The following is a 22,776-nucleotide window of genomic DNA, read 5'->3' as shown; positions in this document are numbered from 1 at the left end:
GCAGCATTTCCCAGCCTGGCACCTTTCAGATTTGTTAGAGCAGAGTTCCTTAATCTTGGTAATTTTAATGTGTATGGACTTCAACTCTCAGACTTCCCCAGCCAGTGTGGGGAATTCTGGGGGTTGAAGTCCCATGCATCTTAAAGTTACTAAGTTTGAGAAACACTGTGTTAGACTGTAGTTCCCAGATTTGCCAGACGTTTTGGGACAGCAGCTCCCAGAATTCCCAGCCAGAGTAATTACAGCCCAACGCATTCTGGAAGAACACTGGCATAGGAGAACAACTTAGTGGATATCATACTTATTTTTTTCAATTCACCCAACTGGAATCATTCTTAGTTCCAGAGGAGACTGAGAGAAAATTTCTGGCTTTTCATATTCCTTGCATCTTTATATTTCTTTTCCTTCTGTATGAATCCCAGTGAAAGGGAAAAGTTAGAGTCCTTTGATGTGAAAAAGCAATCTATCACTTCTCTGAAAGAACAGTTCTCAGTCTCTCATGTGAAAAAGGATTAACACTACTAACAAAGGTCGTGCAAATCACAGAACTAAACAGTAGTGCTGAGCTGTATTCCTGAAGTGGAAGAACTGTATTTAAGCAACGAGGATTGGAATGGCAAACAGAAGCTGTTTTAATAGCTAAAGATCCCAGATAAAGGCTTAAACCTTTCTTGAGTATGCACACTAAAAATACTTCTAAAAACAAGGAAATGATTTTACATTCATTGATTGTATGTTTATGAAAACATTCTGTTGAAAAGGATGTGTTTATCCTATTGCAGAATATACTTCATTTGCAACATTGACTATCTCTTAATATTAAATAATGTAAAATCACATTTATAAATTAACTTTAAGGCCTGGTCTGGCACATAGACATTTTTCTTAAATCTATGATGGCTTTTGTTTCTTGGATTGGACCCATTAGGATACCTTATCTCTTCTGTTTTTTATCCTCCGTTTAAACCAATAGACTCCCAAAATAGTTTATATAAAACAATCCAATTAATACAGTCTTACAAATATCAGAATAAGCTTCATTTAAGTTCATAGGACTTACTCCCAGGTAAATGCATAAAGGATGCATCCTAAAAAACAAGAAAATTGGATTTCAAATGTCATTAGAAACATACATCAAGTGACAGACAAAATCAAGCTCCAGCTGAACTAGTAAAAATCATACTGGTTGATTAATATCATGAACGTTCTAATGAATGCAGTATTCTATACACATTCATTAGACATACCAATGGCCAGCATTTAATGGCCGGCCACTATTATTCTATAAATTCTTGATTTCCTCTAATATAGACTCTTTACACTTGTGCAATGTGTGGGTTTCTTGTTTAAATCATTACTCATTTAATTCAATGTTAAATAATAATCTATCTAAGCGAGCAGTCTGTTCTCACAATAACTACTCTGGGTTTAGAGGGATATGAGTGCAAATCTACCATTTCACTTGTATTCCCTAGCAGCTGGTCATCAGAGACATAGTGTCTCTGACATTACAGTTAACATATAGCTATCATAACAAGAAGCTACTGATGGCCTTATCTTCCCTGATTTTAGGTAATTTCCTTTGAAGCTCTCCACACTGGTAGACATAATTACATCTTCCACAGATAACAAATTTCACAGCTTAACAGTGCATGCAAGAAGTATTTTCTTTCTAATAATGGCATGAGGAAATGGTGGACAAATAGTCTTAAGTGTATTCACAGAAGGATGCAATTCTATTTTGGTTATTCGCTACCTAACTCATCTCAAGAACTTGAGTCAGATTGCATTTCAAAAAAGCCTTACAAAATCATGCTGAATTAATATGGAACCAAAACGTATTCATTCTTTTTAATTTATTCTTTGCCAATTTAAAGCAAATCCACATTTTAAAAAAGCATACAAGCTTTTTATCTTATTTTCTTTAACAAGCTATTTAATTTACTATTCTAACAGTCAAATGAGCATTTTGACTAAAGAAGCAAACAGGTAACCTTCTGACCCTTTTCAGTAATTCTCCCCCCTCCCCCCTTTTCCCCTTCCTTAAACTACAATGTTTTTTATGACTTAGGATAAAACTCCCAATTTTGCTTAAATTTTAAAACCATTTTTTCCTGAAGCTCATGATTAAGTTCACTATGTGTATTTTACAAAGTTCCTGTGGGGGTTTTACAGTAACTACTTCCAGGAGCATTGTAAGATTTTCAGTTAATCAATTCTTTTTGTCCTTCAGACTATGCAAATTTATCACATCAAACCATTCAGCAGCTCATGGGAAACCAATGTACAAGCAGTATTGTCTTCTAGCACCTCCTCTAACTTGGAATGGTTTTAATAAAGAGGCTAATCAAATTTGCTTTTGTATTATTTATTGGTTAAACCTCATTCTGTTCATCTAGAATCTGCCCAATGAGATGACAGATCAGCACATTATTCACTATTGGAAAATGAATTGTTCTCTGTTAGGGGAATTTGTGCATATTGGCAAAGAGTTTCTGCTAACTAGAAGACCATTGGTATCTGTGTTTTTTCCCCCCAAATATAGCAATAAACTGGATTCCATAAATCCATCTGTATTGTTCTAAATTAATGGAGGTAAAAAAGAGAGAGTAGGTATGCAGATAATCCTGAATTCTTAATACCAATGTAGAATCAATAAATCACTAAGAAAATATATGTTTTAAAATATTTTAAAATATATGAACTTCTGTAGTATAAAGTTAAAAGCATTTCAGGACCCATGCTGCAGAATCTCAAGAACAAAAATTGAGAGATACAATATAAATTCTGTGTAATAAAGGATCCTCTGTTGAATATATAAAGTTTTAAAATTACACTAAATATCTAGAAGATACTGTCCTAATGGCAAGTTCTATTTTTAATCTTTTCAGCAGAAACTGATAATACTGCAGCTGTGGCTTCTGATCTTTTAATTGTGGCCTGGCTTACATTCTTTATACTGTGCGGCTTAATCAGGGTTTAAATGTCATAGGATTATTTGTCTTTTCTGAATTTTAAGTGCTTTACTGCTTAGTTTCATGGGTATCAGTTTGTTCCTGTTGCCTTTTTGCATAAAGGCAGAATAGTATGGATTTTAACAGCTAAAAGAGAAACACTATAAATATCACTAATACTTGGATTTTGCACATGGGAAAAAATACAAACCTTTTTCAGAACATCAAAATATTTAGGGTTGAAAACCAGAACTTCACACACCCTAGCCCAAACCAGACTCTGAATTATCAACTCTGCATGAGTAGTGATGTACAGCTATTTGGACGCAGAGCAGAAGAGGTACTTTGGAGAGTAGGGACGTGTTTGCTGCACTTTTCTTAAAGAGGCCACACCTTTTCCCAGTAACTACCTGGTTTCAGTCAAGCGTACATTTGAGTTAAGGAGGGGCTGATAGAGTATGACAGGATCATGGCACCTTGGTGCCATCTCTTGAAATTTACACATATGTTCCTGGATGTCAGTGTGGCTTCTGTGTGTGACCAGGAAAAGGGATGGCTTCCTTAAGCCACATCTCTTCTGAAGCATCTTGTCTGCTTTGGATCTGAAGAGCTGCATCCTCTAAACATACGAAATTCTTTAATTTAACCATCATCCTAGCCACAGGTATGTTCCCCACTGTCAGTTCAGAGGTTCCAAGACTAATGATTGTCCTTCATTTAAATAACCTTCTCCCACGAGTCAGGATAATATTTAATGTCCCTGTGAGCTAATACTTAAGTGCACAAAATCATCTACCCTTGTGAGCAATACCTTTGTGAGCAAATGAAGAACCCTCTTTATAAACATTTTATTGCCAAAATATTTTTAATTTAAAATTATGTTTAAGATTTTGCTGATGTTTTATATTAATCAAATAATCAGTTCTGTGTTTTTCACCAATTCTTCTCTGCTGAAATAGTTGGGGGCAGGCAAATATTGATGAAGTTTCTTATTTGCCAAATCATAAATCTTGACTTTATGCTCCCTACAAAAAGATGGGTACATTCATCAGAAATCAGGGACATGCAGATTCATAGACTCTATTAATATGGTATTTCTAGTCCATAATGAGCATTATATTGAAATAGAAACCTGGTGTACCTTTATATAAACCTGATTTTCTTTTAAGTATAATTAGTAGTTTTAAGTATAATTAGTAGTAGATTAATGATTTAATCTGTATTTAAAATTACATGCCATAGTTTTGAATGGGATTTACTTCCAAAAAAGTGAGAGGTAATATTGCAATCTAAAACTTCATTTTTTAAAATATAATTATTGCCCCCTTTAGCTAATTTTTTGCACATATTGAAGGGTATGTATGTATGTATTAGTGGAATAATTCTTCAGACGTTCATATGCATAGAGTAGATTCTGAACAGCTTTTGTTTTTGTTGTAGAATTTGAAAAGGACTTGTTATTTTGCTGTATTAGATAACCTTTAATATAAAATAATATGTAGACCTGGCAGTGTAAAATAACATTTTAAATTAATAATGAAGAAAATATATGCTTAGACTCAAAAAAAGCGTGTTAATATTCTAGAGACAAAAATAACAGAGGTGCTGTTGCTCAATCCTTGCAACAGCATAAATGTGTATGTTTTTGAATGTTTCAACTGAGCAGCTTTTTAGAGTTTGGTTAAAATTAAGAATTTTAACTTATTTCCAAAAAGAAGAACTTTTGAAAATGTCTTGTAAAAGTGGTGGTTTCTTTCCCCCCAAGTCTTTCTAAATATTTTGTTTTAACGTCTAATCTCATTATGCTTTCTTTGTGTTTAACTTGTATTAAAATCTGTCAGCTATGACTGGTCTCATAAGCACAGTCAGCGGACCAGAATAAGTTAATTATTTACTTGTGTCACTAGTGCTCTTCATCTAATGAAATGCACAGCTGTGTTAGATCTGCAGTTGGACGTCTCGATTCCATTGTTATACAAGTCAGCAAAGGGTAGAAGCTGCTATGATGGAGAGGCCTCTGTTCTTTCTGCTGTTCTGCCTTTCTGTGTCGATTTCATGGATCTTTTATCATTCACTTTCACACAAAACAAACAACACAGTGGCTGTCTGCTATGGGAACCGTCTTGGCAGAGAAAAGGGTTTCAGCGCCTGAAGTAATTTTAAGTTAGCTCAGATTTAATTTTTGCCTTATAGGTGCCCTTTCAGTATAATCACACCAAGTAATTTCCTAGTGGAAGGAAACATGTAAATTTGACCAAAGCTGCCCCAATATGTGTGTAAAAAAATGGTGGGTAGGTAAAGTATGCGTTGAATGGTTAATGTACGTAAGAACCAATCATCATGATATACATTCCCCATGTATCTGTCTTTATATTTATATGTATTTATATGTTTGGGTGTGTTTATATATACATGCATGTATAGGAGTGAATGACACATACTTTAACTAACACACACACACACACTGTGTGTGTGTGTGTGTGTGTGTGTAAAATACTTTGTATATTTGCTGGGAAATAGCCAGTTTCCCAGTCATGGACTACGTGCACCTTCTGCACAGCCAGTTGATATTGTACCTTAACCACTTATCTGTCTGTCAATATGTATGTATTTGTACCTATTAAATCACATGGTAGCTCAGTTGTTTATTTCGAAAGGTGGGTATTGAAGTATGTTTTTGACTATTTGATCTTACCAAATTAAGGATTAAGTGCTGAATCACTATTTAATAATGAATTAAATTGTATAGACATGGGGGTAGTGGTTAAGGTATTGGAAAAGAACTGGGTGACCTTGGCTCCAAGTTCACTCTTATGTATGGAAGCTCACTGGGTGACTAAGGCCAGTCTCTGGTCTCAAACAGATCTGCCTCCCAAGGTTGCTATTGAGAGGTTAAAAATGAAGGGAAATAGCCATGTAAGATCCCTTGAAGGAGAGAGACAAGCAATCTAACCACTAAATAAATTAAAATAAAAAATTCTTGTTTTACTATGCCTTCCCTAGTACTCGTGAGCTTAGTTCCTTGGTTAATGTTCTGAACAAGCCCCAGGATCTCTATATTTTCTTTCCTTGCTCTTCAAAACTAAGGCAGTTGATTGACTAAATTATTTTTAGTCAGATCATTATGACTGCTAAGTTTTCTCTAGATTAAGACTCCCTCCAATTTATAATAGTTATAAAATAAGTATTTCAGTTTACAATTATTGAAATCTTCTGTGGATTATAAATATTTTTTAGATCTGATTGAATCCTTTAAACTAAAGTTTAAACTAAACTGCCTGAAAAGTCTGTTTGTGTAGGTAGAAGAAATATTTCTAACATTTGCATTTACTCTATATAATGATACTTGGGGGCCCATATAATCTAAACTTGGTTGTATTCTGGATTAATATGGGGTATGAGCTAGTCTTTTTTTTTTTTTAATTAAGCTACGTGGGACTGAATTTTCAGAAATAAAATATAATTTGGAATGGATACTTCTATGAAAAGCTTGGCTCTTGCAGAGTACAAAGGAGACAAAAACTATGTATCAAAAGACATTTTAGTGTGCAAAATATCAATATAATTTTAAAACCCAAGCTTCTTTCTGACAGTATTGTTAGCTACATTTTCATGTACATGAGAATATTTTTGTGGTAAATGTTTTAACACTATTTCCTAACATAAAACTTAACGCTTGTCCAGTAATGCTTCATTCAGGAGAGGAACTGGACTACATAAAAGCATAATATATGCTATTGATCTGATGTACAGTATGAATTCTTTGCTTTTGTTTGAAAGTTTAACTCTATTCTAGGGGTCTGTGGACTGATTGTACCTCAGGAAGACATGCCATTTTGTGATTCAGGAATCTGTCCTGATATTATTATGAATCCCCATGGATTCCCATCACGTATGACGGTATGTAACAGCATACATTTATAACTGCATTTCATTTTAATGGACTTTTGTAATGCTTAGATTTTATCTTTTTTTATAAATTTCTCTATTAGCAATGCCAGTTCTCATATTCTACATTATTCTTCATAGGGTAGAACAAATGTGCAGTCTATTACATATCTTGAAAGGCTATGCTTTTCTCTATGTGGAAAGAAACTGGTTTGCCCAATAACATTTTTCACGATTTTGCTTATCTGTTGGGGCTTTTATATTCATTATTTATCTGTAATATCTATCTTCATAAAGCAGTGGGCAGCTGCTTTGGTGGAAGAAGCTGGTGAAAATGAATCTGTGCTTCTTTTACTGCCAGCGTGATCAAATATAAACTTGCTTGATACTGCATTACGTAGCCTTTTTAATTGTCTTCTACCTGATTCTATTTGTTACTTATAAAGCATTAGTTATATGTCAGAGGGGCTTCCCAGGTTTCTTGTTACCTGTCCTCATTGATCAACTCCAGTTTATAGTTTTGCTTTAGCTCACTGATTCCATACTCCTTTTTAAAAAAATATTAAGGAAATATAGTTAATTGTACATCATCATCATCATCATCATCATCATCATCATCATCATAAACTTGAAGAAGTAACACAGCTCAGTTGGAAAAGAGACTTTCTTGGTTGTATTGCCCAAGGAGAATGGATAAGGCTGTATGGAAATAGAAGAAAGAAATACAAGATGACAATAGTTGAATAGATCAGTTTGGTCTTCCAACAACATCTTGGTCAGGTAGAGAGTTCTGTCCGGCATCCACTTAAGGTACACCAAGGGCTAAGATACCTTAAGTACAACACTTCTATTCTTTAAACAGCCAACCTCTTTTTCCGTATCATAGATTGGTGTTGATGGAAAGCTGTCTGTGTTCTGGGTTGCATAGGTGGGAAAACTAATTGAACTTCTGGCAGGAAAAGCTGGTGTCCTAGATGGCAGATTTCACTATGGAACAGCATTTGGGGGCAGTAAAGTTAAGGATGTGTGTGAAGATCTTGTTCGTTATGGCTATAACTATTTGGGGAAGGATTATGTAACATCTGGCATCACTGGGTAAGAATATTTATTTATTTGTTTGTTTGTTTTAACAAATTTATATAGCTTTAAATATCTTAAAAGGGTACTGGGAAATATGCCATTTCCAGTTTTTAATGTTTCTTCTTGTGTTGAATTTAATATGTAATGATAATGTGTGTTAAATATTTATATGAATTGTTTCAAAAGGTTTTTTAACCCCTTATCCCTAAATTATCCAGTAAAACAAAACAAAACAAAAACAACTTTTCCATACTGGGAAGTCTTGTTTGCTAATAATATTTTGCTAATGATATTTTCAAGGTCCTTGGCAGAAGTTTTGTGCACTCTTAGGAGTTCAGTAACCTTCTGTTGTATAAAGTCATATAAAATATAGTATTGGAGGCAGGTGTTAGTCAACTGGGTCTTTTTTGTCTGAGGCTTTTGACAATTATCGAATCAGTCTGGCATAGCTGACTGATCTCTTAACTTCCTGCTGCGTTGATTAAACTATCTTCAGAGATGTGGTGTTCAAAGGAATATGAAATGACTTAAGAATAAGATAGGACCATATCACAATATGTCTTTAGTTTATCTTAATTCTGTTTTTCAATTTCTTATTCCCTCCTATTCCAAAACCAACATCCATTGTCACTGAGTTATTCCAAGTGTGGAAGATTTTTTTTTTTTTTTATCTTAAATCAGATTTGCTATCCAGATTAAAGTCAGGGAAATAAACACAATTTTTTTTTAATTTTACATTGTGATTTTCCTAACAAAATACATTGGGATGTTAAATCTTACTTCAACATACTTAATGAAAGTCTGTAATTTGTCTTCATTTGTAAGAGTGTTAAAAACTGCTTTTTCCCTCTCTTTTATGTTAGCAGTTTTCAGTCCCCAGCAGTAGGTGGGTTCCTTTTAGTTTAAACAACAGTCTATTTTAAGGTCTTAAGCTACAGTTTTTGTGTGATTCCTACCATAGAAGCGTGCCATTTATTTGCAGTAATATTGGTCAGGAGCTTGAACACTATATGCCTCCCTAGGAGCTCAGGTTGCCCACCCCTACGTTATACTTCTGTGTATAAGTCAGTAAAACACATCCTTTATATTAAGCTTTACAGAAAAGGTAGAAGAGTTGGAAATCACAAAAAAGTGAGGGAGAGAGGGAGAGAATTGCACCACACTGCTTAGGCACAGGGAGAAGGATGGACAATTGAATTTTTCCCCACTGTTGCTTCTACTGTTCCTCTTAGCACACTGTTTGCAATTATCCCTGCTACATTTCTCCACTTCCTTTTTTCTCCTATTGGCCCCATTTTCAGGCCCTTCAGCTCGGCAGCTATGTTAAAAGTCCTTTTCAAGAATTTTCTTCATGTAAAAAAAAGATCTGAACTGTTTGTTTTTCAATAACAATATTCACATTTTACCTACCTGGTTCACAGATACCTAGTTTTTCTTTCAATTGAGTAAACAGTTGTAGTTTTGGCTTCTGAGAGGATGGGACTTGGCCAAGACATAATGAAGAGAAAAAACCCAAGTTGTCTACTATGCAACTTTTCCATATATAGTATCATTGTTCTGGATGCTGGTTATATGAAAGTCATGTATTTTGGTATATTTTTACAATTGTGATGTGTATATTTTTACAATTAATTTCTCTGCTTTTATTTCATTTCCTTCTCAGGGAACCCTTAGAAGCCTATATCTATTTTGGCCCTGTGTATTATCAGAAGCTGAAGCACATGGTGTTGGATAAGATGCATGCAAGAGCTAGAGGACCCAGAGCAGTTCTTACCAGGTATGAAGGAAACAGGAACACAGATGCACAAAATGAATAATATGTAATGATATACAGTATAAAAGAAAACCACTGAATTGGGTTTGATGTTCAGATTGCTACTGTTTTTCGGCTGTGTATGTACATTTTTCACATATACTCCAAATTGTTTTCAATTATATTGTACATCAGTGGTGGTTACTATTATTTGTTAGATTTATATCCTGCTCTTCCACCTAAGCTTAATTCCAGTTTCCCTCAGAGGAAACTTCTGTGAGCAAAGAAGGGCTCAGATTAGGTATAACTGGCCCAGTGTCATCCAGTGAACTTCAAACTGAGGGTGGACCTGAACCTGGTTCTCCCCACTCTTAATCAAAACTAAACATTACACTGCATAGCAATGTCCATTAAATAATATATACTGACTGAATATTTCCAATAAATAATACAGAAGAAAGTACACTTTACTATTATCCATTATATAGAGGTGATCAGGTGCTTCTTCCACTTCCACTGCTGGATCCTTAGGTAGTTGAAGGAAAGAGACAATTTATATACATACTACTGAACCATAACTGCATCTGGAACTAGAAATAAAATAATTACAAACTTCTTGATTTAAAGGCAGCCCACAGAAGGCCGATCCCGTGATGGAGGACTGCGTCTGGGAGAAATGGAAAGAGACTGCTTGATCGGTTACGGAGCCAGCATGCTGTTGTTGGAGAGGCTTATGATTTCAAGCGATGCATTTGAAGTAGATGTTTGTGGCCAGTGTGGATTACTAGGCTATTCTGGCTGGTAAGTAGATTTTGTTTGTTTGGTAGTGTATTTTCTTGTTGCTCATTCACAGTCTGTGGTTATGCATGTTTTTTAGGGTGCCTATAACATAATGATATAAGGTCTTTGGTGCAGGAGATAGTTGGGAACTAGAGTTTCCCAAGGCAGGCATGCTGAAAATATAAGCAACCAGTTACAACAGGGGTCCCAGGAGACCCTGCAAAAGCTGCTACCAGAGCAGCAGTGACAGTCTGGTATCAAGCACTAGCACCAGCCTTGTATCAAGCACTAGCCTTGTAGACTTGACATTTCCTCCAGCTCTATTTGGCCTCCCCCTTGTTTTTGCCAATAGTCCTAGGAATGGTATTGGTTTCAAGCTCACAACTCACATATTCATTGGAACTATAATGGCAATCATTTTTGTCTCCCCTGGCTGTGTCCTGTGCCAGAGAGTGCAAAACAGCCAGGCAATTACAGGTTTGAAAAGCTTTACTACCATGTTACAAGCTTCCTGATAACAGCTGGTAATTGAGTGAGTGATTTGCCAGAGCCCAATGTCTTGCCTTAAAATGTGAGTTGTCAGCAGGACAAAGACAGAGGCTGAAATACAAATGTTGTCTGTTACAGTCCAGAGTATGAACACCAGAGAATTCAACAAGCCAATCCAAATGTCAAGCCAAGGATTTAAACACAGGGCAAGGAACAGGACTGAAGTCAGAAAGTTATTTCAGCATTGGGCAAGGGCCTGGAGGTGCTGATGTGGCTTGAGTAGAAGTGTTGCTGTGCTCTCCTCTCAGGCGGTGTGTTGATCTCTGTGTCTCAGCCTTCATTGCTGCTAATAGGTTCTTGGGCTAGGTGTCCTGCCAAGATCTAGCCCCTCATTATGTAAGTCAGATTTCACCTGCTTAGGCTCAGTGGCTACAGATGTCTGATTGACTGCTGACTTTTCAGGCTGCCAGTCTGTCAGCCTGACTTAAGGATTCAGATGAGACCATAGCAGGATGTGAGACGTAGCCTGCAAGAGGTCAGACCCTCATCAATCACAACTTCACCAGAGGACTCACCAGTCTTACCTTCATCTCTTTAGAATATATAGATGTATTTCCAAAATACATCTTCTCTGGACATTTTCCAATCCTGCAGTTTAAAAAATTGCCTAAACTTGGACAGAAAAAAAGGGTCCATCAGATGAATGTAGGAATTATACATGAATGTAGGAATTATAGAAAGTGATTGCTTTTATTATCTGTGTTACAAATAGCTGAGTTCCAGTTTTTTTTTTCTCAGAAAAGATAGGAGAAGCTGGGTCAATGTCTTTTTCTATCTAAGATTTTATTTATTTATTTATTTATTTATTTATTTATTGAGCAAGCGAGAGAGAGAGAGAGAGAGAGCGAGTGTGCGCTATCCATCCTGCATATCATAACCCTGAATAGTTTACAAACAATAATAAAGCAATAAAAAGCATAAAACCAAGTCTTCAAATCTTTTTGGAAGGCCAGGATAGTAGGGTCTTGCCAGATCTTGGGGGAGGGGGTACTGCCTAGGTTTCACTAGATGGCAACATTTAAGGTAAAATTCAGATTGGATCCCACTAACAAGTCTGGCAGTGGAGCTTAATTGTATCTTTTTGGGGGGGGAGGAGGAGGAGGAGATGATGATGATGAAGAAGAAGAAGAAGATGATGATGAATGTAATGGATATTTTGGATGTAGAGAAAAACTTTTTCTCCAAATGTAAGATATATAATCAGTTCTTCCTTACTGGCCTTACTGTTTTCATTATTCCCTTTTTTATCTGCTCTTCACCAATAGGTAGAAAAGGGCTTAAGGACAATTCTTTGCAGTAGGAAAGGGCAATGTCTATGAAAAAATTTAAGTGCTAAGAAGGGAAGCATCTGCAGCAAAATGTTGCAAATAGTGCAGAATTCCTAGACTTGTCATCTGAGAAGATATCATAACAGTTTGCTTGGGAAAAATAAGAACAGAGATACTAATATCCTTTCCATCCAATTCTGACAGGCTTCCCTGAAAATAATACAAAAGTATACTTTATTATTTTATGTTTCTTCAAGGGAATTATTATTGCCAGCTCAAATTCCTCAAATGGAGAAGCACTGAGCTGCTCTCCAGCCCACTAAGGCTGAAGCTTCAGGTGATACCACACTTTGGCTTCTCTTGCAGCTACTGTATATCCATGAAAGTGCCAAATTTGGAATAGGAGAATCAGAAGCTGCTCTCTATGCAATAGGTCTTGGCCTGGGAAGCTGTCAGGAGTTCTGGTCGTAAGAGGAAGAATTCTTCCCTTCTCCTGAACACCATCATCCCTAAACAGATTAAACTTTGGTCTGAGTCAACAAGAGGATATCTTTCCATTTTTTCACCCAGTTTTGAGGACTGATGCCTGCCTGCTTCTACTATTCCATTTCCTTATGCCCTTTTAAAATTAACTGTGCCCTATTAGTTGGTTCTGTTGTCTCTCACTTACCTATTGTAGTGCCTTGTTCTCAGTTGCAAAAATGTAATCAGGAGGAAAAGTCTCATAATGAAATGAAACTCAGGCTCCCCTACTACAGGCAGATGACAAACCAGGCTGAGCAGTGGATGGCCTGGCCTGGCCTGGCCAATCTTTGTGGCTGCTGAGAAGGGAAAAAGGCCAAAGCTTATTTTCTGCTTGGTTGGAAACCCATCTATTTATTTTGAGCCTGTTCATAATGGACATAAAGTATTCAGGCTTGTGGGAAACTGAAGATGGCAAAGAATCTGTTTTGTATTTTAATAAACTAGGCAGTTCTATCCCACATCAGTACCAATCCTAACAACCCACAATGTCCTGAATAAGCATGTTTAAATATTTTTAAAAAGCAATCTCCTTCAAGTCAAAAGTCCTGGTGACTTCATGGATATACTCATGCAGTTTTTCTTGGCAACAGTAGAAAAGTAGTTTGCCTTTGCTTCTTCCATGATATTATTTTCAAATCCTGGTCTGGTCTAAAGACCAGGTAGTTTTTGGAAATCTCACATCTAGCTTCTAGCCAGGTTCAAACCTGCTTTTCTTCTGGAAGGCATGCAACTAAAATAAAAAGTTAACCTGAGGAACAAGTTCAGTATGGTTATCTTATGTAAAAGAGAACTGAGGAATTATGGAAAGAGATATGAAACATTATCAAATGGAAGTGCAAAGATATTCCTAGAATTTGAAAGGGAAAAAGATCCATTGCCTTTCAGAACTAGCTATCGTCATGGCAAAGAAAGACACAGTATGAAAACCTTGGGCAATAAGAAGGATATACAGTGGTACCTCGGGATACGAACTTAATCCGTTCCGTGACTCTGGTTGCAACTCGGGTTGGTCTCAAGTCGAGGTAAAGTTTCCCATAAGGTTCAATGTAAATACGATTAATCCGTGCCGCCCTCTGCCCGAATTTGGTCGCAACCCGAGGCAAATTTCCCCATAGGGTTCAATGTAAATCCGGTTAATCCGTGCCGCCCTCTGCCCGAATTTGGTCGCAACCCAAGGCAATTTTCTCTTCAGAGCCTTACTCCCGCCAAGCCTGCTCTGCATTTTCTTTGGAGCCATGCTAACACGCACACCAAAAACCTTCGCAAAACACACCACAAGCCTCACCGAACGTCTCCTTGCTACCGCGACCTCACCCACAGGGAGCCGCGACCGCGTGGCAGCAGGGAAAATGGCTGCGGATCCGGTTCGTAAGTAGAGGCAAGTTCGTAACCCGAGGTAAATTTTTCCTGCTGAAGCTGGTCGTAACCCGAAATGTTCGCTAGTAGAGGCGTTCGTATCCCGAGGTACCACTGTATAATAATGCAGATTGCCAGCAACAAGGAACGATAATCTCAGTCAAAAATATGAATAGAAGAACATGACAAGAAAAGAAAAATAAATGTTTTTAAGAAATTCAGAGAAATCCTAGGAAATTTACCATTTAAGTGGGGAATACTCAAGAGTAATCTTGGGAGAGGGGTAGTAGAAGTAAATGAGATTAAACAATGGTGGAAAGTTTATGCTGAAACCCTTTACAAATGGGATTATAGGATGATAGAAACATACACAGAGAATAAGTCTATAAAGGAAGCACCGGGTGCAGATCAAATACTCATTGAACTGTTTAAAGCTGCAGGAGAAAAAGCAAAATGCTAACAACTCTACATGAACAAGTGTGACCAAAATTAAGTGACCTAGAGATTGGAAAAGATGTTCAAAATTTACCTATACCAAAGAATGGAGCTGCAAAAGACTGTGCAAACTACCATGCTATTGCGTTAATCCGTCACACAAGCAGAATTTTGCTTAATAGTTCACAAAGAAGAATAAAACTGTACATAAATATGAAATGCCAGATGAACAGGCAGATTTTAAAAAAGGGAGACATGAGATCAGATAGTCAACATAAGATGCATAGTGGAGACAATGGGAGAATATAATGAGATCTCAATCAAGGACTTTGATTACATATATCATGCCAGAATATGAAACATATTAAGGCTAATGATTATATCAGGATACATTCTTATTCTTCTGAGGAACATTTACAGTGAACATCTGGAGAAGCAGAGTGATTCAGAAAAGCAAGGGAGTGAAAGAAATTATGTAAGTTTAACAGATATTCTGGTATCTGTTAAACTTACATAGTGAATATATTATAAGAATGGCAGGACTGGAAGAGACAATCACTGGAAACAAAATAGATGAAACATTAATACTTTCAGATGTGCAGTGGATACCACTTTGTTAGCTGAAAGAAAGGAAGATGTAGAAGAACTAATTAGGAAAGTAAGCATTGAAAGTGAAAAATCTGCGTTAACATTAAATATTAAAAAGTCAAAACTCAATCACCATGTTTAATGAACTAGTGGGCAGTGAAGAAGTTTTGTTTTCTTGAGTTCAAGAATAGCTTGACATTATGCTGGAGAAATAGATTAGTCCTAGGCAGGCAGGTAATGAAAAACTTAGATAAGATCACAAAGGGTAAAAATATTTTGATGACCACAAAGATCAGAACAGTTAAAACAATAGGCTTTTCAGTGGTAATGCATAGTTGTAAAAGGAGGATGTTAACAAAGAGCTATGGAAAGAAGATGGACAATTTCGAAGTATACTGTAGACACCTGCTAAGAAAACCATGAACTGCAAGAAAAATCAGTCGATTATCCCTGGACCAATTAAACAGGAAGTAGAAACTCATGTGCTTTGGATATGTGATGGGAACAAATCATGGATTAGACAAAAAACCTTTGAAGGGAAGTTTGAAGGAAGGAGGAGACAACAGATCAGGTTGATGGATGAGATCAAAGAAATTACAGGATTGTCCTTCAAAAAACTGCAGATTATTATTAGAGCCAAATCAAGATGGTGAATGTTTAACCATGCAGTCAATTGGAGCCAAATGTACCTGTTGGCATTAATTAGCTCTTTTATAAAGCCTAAGATCTTCAATTTTGATTCTAGTTTTTCTTTGCAATTGTGGGTAATAAGTACTACAACAATAGGTTGTATTGAATTAGTAGAGAATAACAGTGAACATTGCATATGGTATATGTATTTATTAAAGAACAGTTATTTAGAAGTAAGTTGTGCATTGCAGCACAAAAATACAATATCAGAAAATTACACAGTGATTATACACATAAAAGTTCTCCGTACGCCCCTCTAGAGCTGCGGTGGTGGTGGTGGTGGTGGTGGTGGAGGAGGAGGAGGAGGAGGAGGAGGAGACGACTAGTAGAACTAATGTTAAAAGAAGGTAATTGAAAGCCATAAAGAAGATGCTACATACAAATGCAGAAAACTGCTACCCATAGCTATGGTAATTTATTGCATGAAAGGATTGCATTTCAAACAGAGAAAAGTAAAAATTGATATCTTACCATTCAATTTGTAGAACATTTACAAAAGTTGTTTAACTGTGGTGAGTTACATTACATAAATGTGGAAAATATGTTTAAAGGAAGTAATTCTGGCCTTACAATGTGTGATGGTGATCATAACCTATAATTGGGTTTGTCATCCAGTTATTAGGTGATTATGTGCTCTGTCTGTCAATAGTAAGAACCAAGCAGCCCTTTAATGAGCAACACAATAAAAGCTAGGCAATTACAGCAACTCCAGACGTCTAAAAGGGCCTTTGCCAATAAGTCCAGCTTTAGTGAGGAATTGCTGTGTAAATTAGCATGCCTTGGAAAAACTGTATGGAAGACAGAAAAAGAAAATATTGGATTTAGCTGTATAGCCGTGAACTAGGAATTGGAAAAGTATTTCAAGTGAACATATGGTACTTGATACTTCCAGTGGTACTTGGATTGAATGGCTCTCAGACTGAAACTGTCCAGGAAATGGCAGCAGAATATTGAAAATTCAGCAAATGTTATAGTAGCTGGATTTCATTTTATTGTTAAATCAGAAAGGACAAGTTATTTCCAGTGATTGAACTGCTTCTTCGAACTATGTTGTTTATTCAGAGAATGCTCCTTTAAAGATAGAGCAACCCATAGATAAACTCTTATGCTTAGAGATTCTGAATGCTATAGTTATTTGGAACATTACACCGTAAGAGTTTGAAACTGTGGGTTTAATCTAGGGCTTATCAGATGTGTGCATTTATCATGGCAGTAAAAGCAGTAGAATTTTAATGTGTTAAGTGAAGTTCCAGTATCTCACCTATGGTGAAGCTTTAAACATTTGAGATATATACAGTATATATGTATGTATGTGCATATGTGTATATATATTATTTATTTCTTTATATTTCAAATTTGCACCACCCATCTCACTGTGGAGTGACTCTGGGCGGTTTACAGTAAAAATAGAATAAAACATTAATTAAAATAGATATTGATTAATTAGAATATAATAAAAACAAACTTCCTTTATAATACTTCCAAGAGGCAGATGTTAATTAGGTGTTAATAAAACTCAGGGAGCATCATCAAGGTGCCAGCCATCCCCAGGGTTGATTGTATCTTTCCTCACCCCACACAAGTTGGCAGAGCCAAGTCTTCAATTCCCTCCGAAAAATTGGGAGGGTAGGGCTCCACCTCACCTCTGTGGGGAGAGTATTCCATAGGGTGGGGGCTCCTCCTAGGACCCGCCAGTCAGCATTCTCTCACTGACAGGATCCGCAACATCCCTTCTTTGCTAGACCGGGTGGGACAGGTCGATGTAATGGGGGTGAGATGGTCCCTGAGGTAACCTGGACCCATGCCATGTAGGGCTTTAAGAGTGATAACCAACACCTTGAATTGACCTGTAAACAAACTGGAACCCAGTGCAGCTCCCACAGCAAAGGTGTTACATGTACCATCCTTGGGGCACCCAAAATTGCCCACACGGCCACATTTTGAACCAGCTGTAGCTTCCAGGGTAACCCCATGTAGAGCGCATTGCAGTAGTCTAAACGAGAGATGACTAGGGCGTGAGTGACAAACCAGAGGGACTCCTGATCTAGGAAGGAGCATAACTGGCGCACAACAGGAAGTTGCGCAAAGCCGAGGCCTTGGACAAGATCACGCCCATGCGACCTCTCTGGGGTGGTGCCTTTTCAGATATTGGGTTCTTGTGTCCCCTGAGCTTGTTTTCCTGCAGACATTTCACTACGATCATCAGCGCACTAAAACCCAACTGCTACCTCTGTTCTCTTTTCAGATGTGTTGGATTGCAACTCCTAAAATTCCCAGCAAAACAATTCAGTGCTAGCTAAAGACTGTGGGTACACTATCATTTCCTTCTTTCCTGGACTCCCATAAGTGAAATTTATACTTTGGAGCTCTTTGAGGCTAGTATTTGTTCTATACTTTGTAAAAAATGATGTATATTTTGTAAAATTTCAGAAACACATTTTGTACTTTCTAAAACACGTGTAGTGCTTTACAGTTAAGTATAAAATAAGATATGGTGTTAGATGGACAATAGGTGCCAAGAGAATATTCCTATCCAAGCCCCTTTGTAGCTATCTGATATGCAAAAATTTTCTGTAAGAATAACATATAGAAAGGCCATCCTGGAATCTGTCCTACCATTAGCAAAATCCCTTCCAATACACTTCTGGGTATCTTTTCTAGATACATTTTCTAGAAAAGCAACAAAATGAGTGCAAGTGGTAAGGGTGGTTGGCAGTTTTTTAAAAATGTTTCAGTTTATACTTGTTCTTGACAAGTACTGGCATACTGTAAGTTAAGGTTAGGCCATCTGATGTCCCAAGGCCTCATGTGGTCCTCAGACACTTTGGGGCAAGGTGGGGTCCTACAATCATCTCTTATTGCCAAAGATTAATCACATTGTTTTCTTCCATTTTGAGGTAGGAAACTTTTAAAAATTGTGGCTAGGTCGTAACATGGACTTAATGTGGTTTTAAGAAAGGACAAAACCAAAAAAAGAGAGAGAGAGAGAACAAGAAAAAAACCTCCAGGAAATCCTGGCTCTGCCCAATTTTCATTGCCCCACCCACAAAATGTTAAGTGTAACCTCTGGCTACCAAGAGAGTGCTCATTCCTGTTCTGTGCAGAAGAGAAGCATTTTTACAACATCTCTTCAGGCTATTAATGGTTGATTAATTTTGGTCTTGATTTTAACTTAAGTGTTTTTCACTTTCAGCATTTTGTATTTTAATAACTGTTAGCTGTTTTGAAGCATAGCTGTGTCATGCCTCCAGGCAATGCTCTCTGAGATTATTTTTCAGGTTGTCACTTTCAGGCATGCTTTCCTAGTGCATCACCTAAAGAGAAATCTTAATCTCATTGCACACATTGGAGAATAACATTCAAGTAATTTTCCTTCTCCCCTTAAAACTTTGTTTCGAAACTGTCCCTAAAAAGGATGATTTTGGTTAGAGTGAAACTCTGGTGGCTGAAGTAGTGAGCCTTTTGGACAGGCATTCTCGGGGGAAAAAAAGGTTATTGTTATTGTTGATGGGTTTCAGGGTATTGTCTTTCCTCTCTGTTCTGGCAAGTACAGGTTGGGCCATTCATTTGGCTCACAAATTAAGATTGAGGGGAAATCTCATTCTTCACCCCTAAATTGGAATACTATAATTAACATTTCTGTGCCACTGACTGAGAGTTTCCTTGGTAATAGAGAACTGCAGCTGAGGCTCTCACAGCACTTAAAGGGCGCCACCAATATGTTAGCACATCCGTGTCCATTAAATGTTACCATAGGTTGATTAACAGTGGAAGTGATGTGGGGGAAGGGAGTACGACATTCAAAGTGATCCGTTCTAAAAGTTAGAATTGGCTAATTGGGATCACACTTTCATCTACTGTGTATTTAAATTTACAGAAATTGTAGTATCCTAAAAGGAATATTTCAAAAAGATTTATTGCATCATAAATGGCATGATTTGATCCCAAATTCACAATATACAAGAGAACTACCTCAACACCTGAGATTGCCAGGCATATTTTTTCAAGCTTCATGGGCCTCATAATGTCCATCATTGTCAAACACTGGCCCACAAAGTCTTAAAATTCTTACCTAAATTTGCTGAATGTCCTGGAATGGAATAGACTTAGTGTCTCTTCAAGATTTGGGGAAAATTGAAAATGGCTGGTGTTACTAAAGTTTATGATGAGGACCTCAGAGTACAAAGCTGTTCATGGCCAGTCCCAAAAATTAGTCAGCCGTGGCAGTACATCAACATCTGGCTTCTGCTTATCTACAATTTTGTTTTATTTATAAATGAACCTCTCTTTTTTCTTTTTACTTTTTTCGGCCTAAAATATAATATAAAAACATAAGTTTTGAATGCATTTCACTGATTAGCTGATTTTGTGTAATGTAAAGAATGTATTTATACAGACTGTGCACCATTATATTTGTGTGTGTGTATGTGTGTGTGTGTGTGTGTGTTCGTATGTTAATAGTATGTAGAATTTGATCTTATCTGCTGCACATTTCAGCTAAGTTGCTATGTCATTGGAGAATGTTCCACTTGTTCTTGGCGATGCGGGGAAGTAGCTATAATGCTTCACCTGGAAGAATGTGGGAGAGAACATTTGGCATGGAAGGCTTGAACTTCATATATTAATTTGAACTAATTCAGTAAATAATTATCTAGTTAACATAAATTAGCATGCCCCTCTATCTCAAATAATGGGTTTAAGAGCAGAAGACTGCTAGGGCCAGGCAATTTTACTATGGCTAGGAGCTGAAACCTTTTTTTCAGCACTTAAGACCCACTGTGAGATGAAGAAGGTGAGTTTGGAGGATCATACAGGTGAGTTTGGAGGATTATGATTTTCATTTGGGGGATTTTTGAGCAGAGATAAAGGTTAATTTCATGTTTTAAGCCTAATTTTAAAGCATAGGACATTAAAGTAGCCTTTTAGGCAGCATAAAATTGTATTGAACCAATTGAAATGGGGAGAGGACTGGGCAGGGGCATCTTGGTTGGTTTAGACACCACTTTGTCTTTTGTTCCCATAGATAGTCTGTCCTCTGTGACAAGTAATATAGTTACATCATTTAGTTCTGCTGCTAAATTGTCTGTCTTGCAACCTGTTTCCATAATTGATGCATTTTTGTTGGGTTTGGACTCTATATGTAAATTCTAAGGACTGATATTTAGATCATAGTGAAGAGGTTTGTCTGTGTAAGTAAAGAGAAGTAACTTTTGGGCCAAAGAGCAATTTCTTATAAATAATGGGTTTGGATTCAGCTTCTGAACATACCGCATTCATTGGAACAGTTCCTGAATATATAGTGAGGGTCCAAGGCAAGCCATGACTGGACAGAGGACTTTTGTGATGCCCAATTTACAGAACTTTTTCTCTGCTATCCTTTGAGATGGAGGCAGAATTTATCATTCTTTAAAACTTTTGTGGCAAGTTCTTTTACTTGTTGATTTATGGGTACCGTTATTGTTACCACTGTTTTCCCATGTAACTTGCCTTTTATTGCTATCAGTGTGGGCATCATAGGACATAAAAGGAAGGTCATTTTAAAGAGATGCTTAATAAATGACTCTGATGTATGTGATGTTTTTGTATGATGTGTGATGAAAATAACACCTTGTTTTTCTTCTCTTTTAGGTGCCATTACTGCAAATCTTCATGCCATGTGTCTTCTCTGCGTATACCATACGCATGTAAGCTTCTTTTCCAAGAACTTCAGTCTATGAACATTATACCCAGATTAAAATTGGCCAAGTACAATGAATAAACGATGGAGAAGCAAAGAAATAAGAGGCAGGCAGAAGGGCGTTCAAAAGGAGTTTAAGTGACAAGTATTCAATCACGTAGGCCACATGTTCCTTTCTGGTTTTCTTTTCCCTCTTTGGTTGGGGAACAGTGCTCAAGAGAACATTAGAAGCTGTAAACGCAAAGGCTCAAGCTGCATCTATCTGTGACAATAAGCTAGAGATTTTGTATGGAAGACAGAAAAGGAAATGGTTGCGGTATGCTCATCTTGGTATCCTTTGAACTGCATGGAAGCGGTACAGATCAACCATTTGCAGCAGAACAAGCCACATACATACATGTATAAATAAATAAAAATTTGGAATGGCAATATACTGTTAAAATCAATGAAGTTTAAAGGACCAACTTTTGATGTGTTGCTGATTGAAATGTAATTTTTAGTAAATGGAGGTTATTTTCCTGTACCTATAATTTCATTTTTTTTAATGTTATTAACTGAGATTGTAAATTAATAAAAACTTAAAGGATATTGTCCAGTGTTGATTCTGATGGCCAAATGTCTTATGCTGCTGTGGCATAACAATATTAGAGTCCCTAGTATTAGCAAACAGGATTGATGCAGCCACATGTTATAAAATAGTCAGCTCTTACTTGTCTATGGAGCTCTGTACAAGACTTATTTGGAGTATAGCTGCAGAATTCTAAGATATCCTGAATCACATGGTGTCTTCATTTGCATTTGCAAATTTTGGTGGTGGAGGGGGAAGAGTTATCAAATAAACACTAATTATAAAGAGTTCAGCCACTGTAACAAACACTTGACTTGGGAGACACCTCTGATCAAACCCATCAGGAAACCGTCCCGGAGAAACAATTTCTTTTCTGTTTTCTGATTTAGAGCACAGGGCAAAGAGGATGTTTTCATGGGTTGTGGCTATGCAAAATTAAAACCGCAAATAACTTACATTTCCAGACAATCACTTTTTAAACAGTTTGCTCATTTTTTTATGTAGCGTCTGTGGTTAGGACTTCTAACAATCCATCTTTAAAATATTAATTCTAAGGAATACGCTGCTTTCTTGACACAAAAATGACAATAATTTGTTGGTAACAAAATACTTTTCCCTTTTGAGCTAGCACATTTGCAGTTGTGAACTCTATATGGATTGTGATT

General features: G+C 36.8%; 1 protein-coding gene across 2 annotated transcripts in view; it reads left to right on the top strand.

The window, feature by feature from the left end:
- Nucleotides 1–22,148, top strand: part of POLR3B (RNA polymerase III subunit B) — a 69,244-nt gene extending 47,096 nt beyond the window's left edge. Inside the window, exons 24-28 of one of the 2 annotated variants that reach the window (XM_007430384.4) lie at nucleotides 6,751–6,854; nucleotides 7,771–7,937; nucleotides 9,586–9,699; nucleotides 10,303–10,476; nucleotides 21,495–22,148. In XM_007430384.4, coding sequence (XP_007430446.1) covers nucleotides 6,751–6,854; nucleotides 7,771–7,937; nucleotides 9,586–9,699; nucleotides 10,303–10,476; nucleotides 21,495–21,624 — 689 coding nt within the window. In that variant the 3' untranslated portion in view covers nucleotides 21,625–22,148. The other variant, XM_088141094.1, reaches the window with a different exon arrangement.
- Nucleotides 22,149–22,776: the final 628 nt, after the last annotated feature.

This window comes from Python bivittatus, unplaced genomic scaffold (genome assembly GCF_059951505.1).
Source record: "Python bivittatus isolate LINGU-HERP-01145 unplaced genomic scaffold, Pbiv_v1 ctg000330_np1212, whole genome shotgun sequence".
NCBI classification, from domain to species: domain Eukaryota; kingdom Metazoa; phylum Chordata; class Lepidosauria; order Squamata; family Pythonidae; genus Python; species Python bivittatus.
The sequence above is the reverse complement of the archived record's forward strand: the minus strand, read 5'-3'. Positions and strand labels throughout refer to the sequence as shown.